The sequence below is a fragment of the Haemaphysalis longicornis genome, unplaced genomic scaffold (assembly GCF_048455015.1).
Source record: "Haemaphysalis longicornis isolate Haplotype H1 unplaced genomic scaffold, Haemaphysalis longicornis Haplotype H1 scaffold_13, whole genome shotgun sequence".
NCBI lineage: Eukaryota > Metazoa > Arthropoda > Arachnida > Ixodida > Ixodidae > Haemaphysalis > Haemaphysalis longicornis.
Window position 1 is genome coordinate 93,782,194 of NW_027526233.1, and position 10,741 is coordinate 93,792,934.

The following is a 10,741-nucleotide window of genomic DNA, read 5'->3' on the forward strand; positions in this document are numbered from 1 at the left end:
AGTCGCAGCGGCAATAGTAATCGTTTCCCTTCTAATGTTTCCAGTAATGATGACAGCATTGCTAACGAATTCAATACCCTTTTTTTTACGAGTGTCTGGTAGTTTGCCTTTCAGTACAGGAGTGTGCACTCTGCGTTCTAGCGTTCCGGAGTCAGCCTTTCTTCCATTTTTGGATGAAAAACAATTTAAGAATGATAATTTATAGCCTTAAAGTCAATAAATCACCTGGCGTTGACAATATTGCGATTAATGAATTACGCAGTAATTTTGAATCCTTAAAAAACGTTCTCTTGCATCTCTTGAACAACATTATTGCAACAGGTGACATACCTGTGCAATTGAAAACATCAACTGTCTTTCCACTCTATAAATCCGGCTCCCGTCTTAAAAAAGAAAATTACCGGCCCATTTCCATCTTATCGAGCATAGCCCAGATACTAGAAAAACACTTGTTCTTAACTATGCGATGTTTCTTAGACAAACATGACATATTATCGCCTACACACTATGGTTTTCTTGAAGGTAGGGGAACGCAGTCTTTACTGGAAGATTTTTCTGATCTTTTAAACTCGTCTTTCGAACGTAATAATGTCACTTGCGGTCTCTTCCTTGACGTCAGCAAAGCTTTCGACAGTGTTTGTCATGACCTGTTGTTAGAGAAACTTTCCTTACTTGGCTTCCGCGGTGTCTTCCTTTTGTTGCTTAAAAATTTCCTTCAGGGACGATTCCAGTCAGTTAAAATAGGAGATTGTCGAAATGCTGATTCATTAATAAGAGGTGGAGTTCCTCAAGGTTCTATTTTGAGCCCGTTGCTGTTTAATATTTATGTGAATGATGTTGTCAACGCTGTGCCAGTTTCTTTGTTTCAATATGCTGATGATACAGTTCTGATAGCTACCGCTAAAGAGTATAAGGCGGCGGTGGTGTTACTACAAAGGGCAGCAATGAACATAATGGACTGCTTTAGAGATAACTCAATTAAAGTCAACGCTGCAAAGACACAATTATTTTGCTTTCATAATCCATTAAAAAAGTGAATCTTGATTATTCGTTCATGCTACATACATCTGATTGCTCCAGTTGCACGTGTAAACCTATTAAATATGTACCCACAGTAAAGTATCTCGGTCTATATATCGATAATGACCTCTCCTGGAATTCGCACCTTTCGTATTTGTGCAAAAAACCTTAGGGCTGTATCGGCTCTGCTTTATAATATTAAATGCTACATGCCTATATCTGTACGGAAAACTGTCACGCATGACTTGGCTTACAGCAACCTACGCTACGGTGTAACAGTGTACGGTCACTGTTCACTTCGTTGGGAAGCTAGAATTGACGGAATTCTCAGATGTATTTTAAAGAGTGTAGCATACGATATACTCTGCTATGAAGATAAGGCCGATGTCTTTAAAGTATTGTCTTTACCGAATTTTGATCAATTAATAATGGAAACTGTCACAATAAAACATTTTTGGACTAGCACGTTCAAGCAGCCATATACACCAGTTCGTTGTTTACGACCGAAAGACTTGTACTGCATTCCTCGTTGCTCAACTAGGTATGGTAGAAGAATGCGTCATTACTATGTCCCTTTGTACTTTTTTTCTGTAAAAACGAAACGCTCATTGAAAAAGGTATTACGTCGTGTAAACATATAATTTGCATTTTAGGGCCTAGTCTTGCCGAAATTGTGTTTATAGGTTTCAAACGCCTTCAGCCTTGAAAGCAATGCTATAGACTTTTCTGTCCTGTTGCTATTGATCTTTTACAATTCCATTTTTTTTAATCAGCACTTCACGTTCTTTCAAACCATACCAGGTGGTGTGTGCTAAACGCTGTTTGTGAGTTGTATGACGTTCGAGTTCTTGTACACTAATTTCTGATAAGGTGTGATCCGTTTAGGAAACAAGCTGGTATTTTAAATCTCGAGTGCTGGTATTCTGTCAGGTGTAATCTGTGTCGTAAGTCAACTTGTTCTCTTTTTTTTTCCTTTCTTTCTTTGTATGTGTGCTTAAGCGTTCTGCTATACTATGATTTGTACTTGTGTCAGTGTTTATTTGATATTTGCGGTTTCCGTTGCCTGCCAGGCGCTGCCGCTCAAGCCCAACGCGGCTTTGGCAGGCCTGCCTCCTTGTATTTTTTCAGTATTTTGCCCAATAAAGCATTATTATTATTATTATTATTATTATTAACAATAGTAAAATGCGGATTTTTAATAGGTACAACTAAATTTTAATTCCTGGGCGGTTATATCGAAATCGCAATTATTAACTATGCTCCGGGCCTTTTCAAATAGCTTTGCTTTCTAGTAGACTTGTGTATAGTTCAAGAGCGTGTGAACAAGCAGCCTTTCAATAACCCGTGAAACTACCATTTCGCGCAAAAACACAAACAATACCACTGGAATTTTTCAAATAGCCATGAACTAGCAGTTCCATGGGGATAAATTGTTCTAATAAATTTATAAGAACTCTGTTTATGTCATATGTATATCAGTCTACATTTAACACTTTTGTCGTCTATTCATATATCTATTGGACAAAAATAATAAATAGAAGCGCATGCGTTCTTGCTCTTCTCATATACAGCGAACAGTGTGCCGGGGTGAATAATATTACAGCCACACATCACCATGATCACGTATGCCCAGCGTCCGATCTATGGTGATGCCACTTATACTGCAAGCCAAACATGCCTGATAGATCCCAACAACATCATGGGAAATAACAGGAAAACGGGAGGACTACAGTATAGTATTAGTGAAACTCTTCGCCATCACCCGGTTTTTCTACACTGCACTTCGAAAACACTCGAGACATCTTCCAAGACCAAAACGATGAACATCTCCTATTTTAGAAGCTTATGTCTGCTTGGCACGGGCGATTTTATTCGAAAATGCCCCCAAATTTCGGAAACAAAGACGTTTTGGTCTCTTTTTGTGGCCATAAGTTTACTGGTAGGTTGTTGGTAGAACATCAGGCGCTTATGATTCTGTAGGGAATAAAGAAGTCTTATTTTCTCATTACCGAAAATGTTTGTCTAGATTGCGTGTCTGGGCGTGCCACCCTGTTTTACTGCTGACGGCTGAGACGCTGGGCGTGTTTAAGCGAGAACGCAAAGGCCGGCCGCGCTGTGCCTTAGTACGTTTGCTCATACCAATAATACGGGATTCGCCATTTCGAGATTTACGCTGACTACCGGACTTCGGCCGAAGCGAGGCCGGCAGAATAAACGCTTTATTTTTCATCATCGTCATCCCCGTGTGCTTCAAAGCGAAGGCGTTACCTTCCAAAATTTTATTCAAAATTTTAATCTATTCCTTAACATCGCGAAACATTTTTCGTTTTTAAAACAACAGCAGGCATCACAAATATGAAGTCAGAATAAATAAGGTTATTAATGACGAACACAATGATGTGTTGCTCCTGAGCAACACCTGGCGTTTGCTGCTTCATATATAAGTTGAACAAACATGCAACCTTAATCAGAATGGACAGGCTCATTGTAAGGTTCATGTGAAGATCATACACTTATGTCTGTGTCGATCAGAAAGCATGACGACCCGATGTATGTCAGAACCTGCGTAACATAAAAACGACAATCGTGAAGCATTGTTGTCGTGCTGATTTCATGACCACTCGTGTTCCCGCGTGAAAAGGCTGCTCAGATTTCACAACGGTTGAACGCCAGACACGTCTCCCATATCCTTAAACACACGCTGGTCCTCTGGGGAACACTCTGTGAGAAAGAAATAGTTTGGAAAATAAAGCGCTCACAAAAAAGGCAGAAAGCTCGCTATAACTTTTGGTTTATGCGTGCTGTTACAAAAGGCAGACCCCGAATTATTCGCGTCCCTCTGGCATCCCAAGACCAGGAGATAAAGTTAAGGCAAGATGCCAGCCTCCTTGAGGATCATGCCCAGTGGCCAAGTCGGTTCAACAAGTTTTTATCGGCTGTAAGGAGCTATCCAGAATTGGAACGTGGGGTCCTCCAGCAGAGGGCCATGGTTCCAATAGACGCCGAAACAATTAGGATGCATGAGTTTTCTACAATCCAGAGGAAATGAATTTGAACCGAAAAAAATACACACGTGACAACTTGATATATATTCGGCTGTAATCTATAAGGATCCATTGCTAATGAACACAATGTGCAGCTCCCCAAGGTCTTTGTGTTAGAGTTGTGTTCGCGGTATGCTCCATGTTCTGTTTCGACGACGGTTTCGGTGTGCATATATAGGACGATAACCTTCGACGGGCGTTTAAGCTTTATTTCTTGCAGAAGGGCTGACAACCTCAGAGGCGCTGCGGGGCCTCGATACCAGGGAGCGTACCCATGTAGCCATAAATAACGGATGAACTCGGTTGTCTGAGCACGTGATTTTCCTACGCTTGGCATGTCCGGATGATCTCCGTTTGTCAATTTGTCCTTAAAAGCAGAACGTGTGCGCTAGGCAGCTGGGGTGTGATTATTGTTTCGTCTTCTGCCACGTGTGCCTCTGTGGTACTGTGCGGTCGGGACTAGGCATCTAAGGTTGACTGATTGTAAGCTTTTACTCACCGACGCACCGCGGCCGATGAGGCGTGTCGTGGTTGAGGGCTGTGGAATATTTTGGCCACCTGGTGATCTTTAACATGCGCCGAAATCTCAAACACAAAGATGGTTTTTGTCTTAACGCCTCTACGAGAAAAGCGGCCGCAGCGGCGGGGAATCGAAACCGCGTCCCCGTGCTTAGCAGAGTACCGGCTTAGCCGCTGAGCCACCGAGGCGGGTAGCCTTCTTAGGTTAACTAACAGAAATGTAGTTTTCTTTAAACTTTTTCAACGTATTTTATATCACCGTGTGGCTAGAGAAAATGTGATAGCACATACTTCTATTTCATTGCCAACTCTAGTGTTCAAAGCGCATTTCTGAGTGTACTTCAGGTATTGTATCTGGAATGTGGTTTGGCGCAAAAAAATTTAATACGGTTCGCTGATCCGAATAATGGCTATGTTGGTTCTCCATAACTTCGAGGAAATGTTTTAACTTTACATGTAGTGGCATTCGAAGTAGTGTCATCTTTTACTCGAACCTCGGGAGAGCAATGGCTGAAATATTTGTCTTGATATTTATTCTCGTTGAGAACATGTCTTCAGAACTATTGTTCCCGCTTGTGTGCGTATTTCAACAGCAGACCCTCCATCTGCCGACGTTACCGCCACATTGGAGCCATGGTATTTCGCAAAGAACAGACGGGTCAACAGGGCTAAAATGTGTGTCAGAAGAACCAAGTGGCAGGAGCACCGAAAAAGCAAGCGTATTTTGCTAGGAGGGTAACGTAAATGCTGGGTGGCAGCGGCAGCGCTGGCTTCGCTTAGCTACTTGCATGTCGCTGGACGATGAAATGTTATTACAACCGCTCTGCTGCTGCTGTCTTTAACTCATCAGCGTTTCAGCGTGAAATGAAGTTTAAAGCTAGTGTAGCGCCGAAAAGGCGTAATTATAATGCTAATAGTAACGTTTTAGTATTTACGTTGTCCCAATGACGACACTGGAGAAGAAGGCAAGATGCTATGCGGAGCCCATTTCGTTGTTAAATCTACAAGACGTGACCATTTAGATGGTTAGCGCAAAACCAATGATTATATGGTACAAGGATGCGTTAGAAAAATGCTGCGTTTTTGGCGCTAACATTGCCATCATAGCGTGGACATTGGGCCTAGTCTGACATTCCGAGGGATAGGAAATAAAATTGCCATATGGATGTTCTTATTACGACGATTGTTTCATTGCCTACTACAAAACCAAACTAGCGCGAGTTTTCGTTTTGTTTCCATGGTGGTATATTCAAACGGAGTTTTTATTCTCAAGCGAAAACACTTTTGCGAGAAGCCAGGCAAGCATCATTGTTATTGAATAATTGTGAAACACCGTAGACTGCTCGCAAAAGGCAATGCACTCTTTCATGTTGAAGTTTTCAATAAAAATGTCACACCAACAATATAGTATTGGAAGGTGCTTTTGCCTGCCATCCTTTACTACGCGCCCGCATAGTGCAAAATGGCAAGTACTAAAAATGCTTGCCTCCAACGCCGCCTGTAGAACACGACTGCTAATTCAAAACCAGAATCAGAACGTCCACGGATTGTTAACTTTGTTTAGTCCTGATGCTTGCAAAGTCGAAGGAGGGGCTGAAAACTATTTTGTTCTTCAGGGAGCCAGTAAGGTGAATTCTGCATTATCAGATATTACAAGCTTCAGCCGTAAAATATAGCAGTTTGTTGAGTGTTTTGTGCATCTGCTCAATGCGAGTTCGAGGTCTTATAGGAACGAAATGTAACTTAAATACTGCCCGTGAATATCAGTCTACACGTGAATGCACCAGTGGTAAAACGTTTATTGCTCTCCCGGACGAATAAATGTCATCAGGTGCTTGTAGATGAGGCGTTGTTTTAAGTGAGAAGTAGATTTAGGCGCTTATATTTCATGTGTATAAAGTAAAACCGCGTATACTACGTTTGCAGAATTAATTTGTGATGCGAAATGGAGTCAGAGAAGTGTGGCATGCCTCGCTTCAAACACATGTGAAATCCAATCGCTTGTTCTAAACGAAACTTCAATTGTGGTACGCCTAATGCCGGAACTCACCGAAAGCGCAGCAGGCAAGCGCAAGGAGTAGTGGGGAGATCATGGTAGGTTTACCCGCGCCCATATTGCGAAAAACACCGCTGAAGGCTTGTGGTGTCTCTTGCAGATGGGGAGTCGTCGTGCGGTAAACACCGCTTTTATCACTCTTCGAGGGCCTTGGTGACAAGGAACCTTCTTGTCGAGTGTTATCTGCAAACGAAAGCGCCACATACACTGGCCAGCATTGCCGCTATAAGCAAGAATCGAGACCTGAAAATGTTTTTGCAAGTAGCCCTGCACACAGTGAAAAGACAAAATCACACTTTGCTTGCCTATAATTGAACGCCGGATATTGTGAATTCATGAAGGATTGGAACGTATATCATGTCTAAATCTTTTCTTGAAACTCTCAAAGGGGTGCAGATAAAAACCCTTCTGGTTCCAGTCTATCTGCAAAGGAGCTGCTCATTTTTATTAAACGTCTGCTCACCAGGATATTTAAAATATTCGATAAAATAATGATGTATAAACCAACTCTTCAGAACAAATACTTCGTTGCTCCTTCTGTATATTGACATCAACATTAGTTTTCATAATTCAGAAATTATCTGATGTACTTCTTTGTGGTTCCTATATTACACTATAAGTTGTGTTAAGCACACCAACCTGTGTAACATTCAAATTAACAATTCAAAATTTATTACTGCGTTATCATTTACAGCCTCCGACTGATTTTTTATCCCTACCGTCTGAGTACCGACGCTGCCAGCGGAAATTTAGGCAGTCAATACCCATTGGCACATTTTGCACTAGGGATGAAAGGCCGAAAAAACAGCAGAGCTGGCAGCCCCTCTCTCTTTTTCGAAGGCAGGATGTTCCACGTCACGTTTATCCCGAAACCCTCCACTGCAAATTTTCTCTGACTTACAGGCCGGAAGCCTTTTCTCCGCAGCCTTTCACATCACTCCCAAAGAAGGCCACGTTAGCACGTGCTAGAACCCGAGGCCAAGTCCAAAGTCAAGGCCTGCTCTACAAACCCAAAGGAAATGCTTTGCGTTTGGAATGCAATTATAGCCGCGTCAAAAGCGTGAAGGTTTCACAAAGCGACTGACCCAGGTTCCGCTCGGACCATAAAAAAACGTTTCTAGTTCCAAATGGCTGCACATGTTATTGTTCCGCGCCTTTGGTATAGAAATCTTACGGCTGCAGATTGGCTCAGCGAAACCTGAATATGCAAAGCGAAAGCTTAGCTAAGCCTGCTTGTGTCTTGCTTTTATTTATTTGGCCTTTAATTTAGCTGTAAATGTTATTCTATTTGTCCAACGCCTTCGTTTGTCAATGGTGGTGGTCCTCCTGCAGCGTTTTCCGATCCTAAAAGCTCGCTCTTCCTTAGTCTCCGAAGCCTTCGCGCTCCTTGCATTCCGGAGCATCTCTAACGAAGCAGCTTGGCGGGCGATATCGGTGATGTGGCGAGACGCCGCTTGCCGGTGACGGCTCAAAGCCTCCAGCTCCCGAGCAACGCGCAGAGTCGACGGACCACCCTCGCACCATCCATGGCCAAGCTCGCCAGCGCGCGGCGGGTCACGTGCTCAGGCGTCAACCTAGCTTCAGAGAGCGAATTCGCCAAGCCGCTTGCAAACGCGCCTGTCTGCGGAGCTCAGAACAGCGAGGCAGGTGATGTGTTGTCAAGGGTCTGAAGTAGCTGCCAGTAAAATGAGCGTCAATTTCTCCGCGACGGCGACAGTGTTCTAGAAGATTAGGAACAATTTGCATTAAAAGTGTGGAAAATTCTATTAAAAGGGCTCGAAAGGCCCGAAATTTTAACCGGTGTCATACATTAACTCTACGGAGCACGTGACGGTGCCATGGCAGTCTGGATATTCTGACAGGCACGAAAAATTGAGTGTCCAAAAATTTTTCGCCAACCCTAGTTCGCTGAATTATCTCTGTGTGCATGTAATAATTTGCAAATAATTTTTAACTCACAAAAATAGTGTGATCTCCACCAAACTGCCCTAGGGTAAAAACCTTACATGACCAAGTTTGTTAGCCTATAGGAATTTACAAAGAATGACTTTTCATCTTATTCCTCAAAAGAGAAGCTAGTAATACTGCTGAGCCATTGTCGATATGTCAGTCGAGGCCACACTCCATAACAGTCCAGACCGACCGCCACGTGAAACGGCAACAAATTCGCGTGGGTGAACTATGTCCCCCCCTTCTACGGCTACCGGGGACTGCACTAAGCTCATTTCTGGCGTTGTTTATCAGGTTGTGAGATCTTTTGCACTCAAAAAGTCTCTACAACTGTAAGAAATCTTGGGGCAGAACACGCGGCCTCCGACGCCTGCTTGCCCTAGTTGCTTAGCCAAATCTAGTGACGTTGGCATGCAACAGATGTAGAACCATAATTTGGGATTTCGTATGCTTAATCAGGTGATGGTGTCTATTAAGCAATGCTGTAAACAAGCTCCAAGTGACCGTCTCTTGAAAAGGCATTCCGATATAAAAGAAAAAAAGCGGATTTGTTTCGGGTTGCATAAATTTTGTGTTTTCGAAAAAAAGGTTAGTGGTGATTCAAGGCGCAAAATCTCCGAAAATGCATGATAAGAACAGGTATTTCAAGTGTTAATTGTGGCTCCAAACTAACGATCTGTGCTTTATTTAAAGTGCACAGGTAAAAAAGATGGAAGGCTTCACCTCAGCCTCAGATTAACCATTCTCTCGAGTTTTGTAAAACTATACAATCATTTTGGTTGCCACAAGTGTAATTACTTAAAAATGAAAGCACATTCCTTTATATTGCTATATATAGCCCACATCTCGCTCACATTTGCTTGAGAAGATACCTTTGCAGCTCACAGTTTATTTATTCATTAATAATAAGAGCAGTGGCTGAAAATATATACAAAATTAGTAACAGCCTTGTTAAACGACGTCAGATACGAAATTCTTTTTATGAAGGCGTGGAGGTGAATACTGTCGTCTTAGTATCTGGCGCAAAGGAATAAAACGTGCGTTCGCGCAAGAGTTTGCAACTTCACCTTTGCAACTGTGGTAGATGTGGGCTGAATTGTAAGAGGGAGCTGAAGTGAAAAGAAGTTTAAAAGTTGGTTATAAACCAGACCTTTTCGAAAAAATCCCTAACGATTTACTGTCTTCTAATGGGAAGGTCACTGAGCTTAATGCAGATTTCATTCGATAGCAGCTAGCGCTTCGCCCTAGCTTGCGGGAATTACTCGAGCCACGCAGTTCTAAATGGCTTCCATGGTTGTCAACGAAAATGAACCATGTTCTGTGCGTGTAGTATGCTAGCTGCCTGTATATTTGTCGCTGGGAGCGTTTTTCTTGATACTATATTTTTAACTTCGGACTTATTTTATATTGCCCCCACATTCCATCCGCGATGGTACTGCTCACACAAATGCCGATTTAAGGGGTAACCTCCTTCAAAAAAATCAACTATGTCAGAATCTACTGAATCAATATAGCAGTTTTGCTTTTAAGGTACCTGGCATCTATATTTCGTTTGTTCTGCGGAGCGCACTTCTCCTTTACTCACTCGTAAGCAGACGCACTCGCTCAGAGCAAGTGAGAAACAAAGTGTATTTCAGGGTTGCATGTCGCCGGTGCCTTAATAGTTCAAGAATGACGAGCTGGTGGGCTCAGCGCAAAGTTACGTCAAGACGTCTTCGTGGTCCCGAAGGACACCAGGTTGACTCATGTGACGAAACGCTCTCAGACACCATCAAATTCAAAATATTTGGTATGGACAAGTGAACCTTCCTTGGCAATGACAGTGGACTAACGATTTTTTTCGTTGCAGTACGGGTAAGTGAAATATTACTTGCCTGAAGAAATGGAAGTTCCATGCGCCTATTTTACGCTTAGGAAACGAGAAATAAAATGAGGGCAGGCGTAAAGGCCCGCTTTTTATTTGAGCGTTCCATAATAGCAGAGTCCTTCAATGCCCTTCTGGTCATAACACTTCGCCGTCACGCTACGGGAGAGCTTCGTACGCTGCCCAGGGGGGCCGCGCAGTGGCGCTGGTGTTGATCGCAGGGTATCCGGAGGTGTGGTCAGAGCGCGTTTTGCAGGGAACGGACCACAGAGTAAGATAAAACAGACG

At 42.9% G+C, this 10,741-nt stretch overlaps 1 protein-coding gene across 3 annotated transcripts in view; it reads right to left on the reverse strand.

The window, feature by feature from the left end:
- The window catches only part of LOC144164405 (thrombin inhibitor hemalin-like), a 111,343-nt gene extending 104,550 nt beyond the window's left edge, over nt 1-6,793 (reverse strand). For all 3 annotated transcript variants that reach the window (XM_077694926.1, XM_077694927.1, XM_077694925.1), the window contains exon 1: nt 6,634-6,793. In XM_077694926.1, the coding sequence (XP_077551052.1) occupies nt 6,634-6,697 (64 nt within the window). In that variant the 5' untranslated portion in view covers nt 6,698-6,793. The remainder of the gene's footprint in view (nt 1-6,633) is intronic.
- Between the last annotated feature and the right edge of the window lie 3,948 nt (nt 6,794-10,741).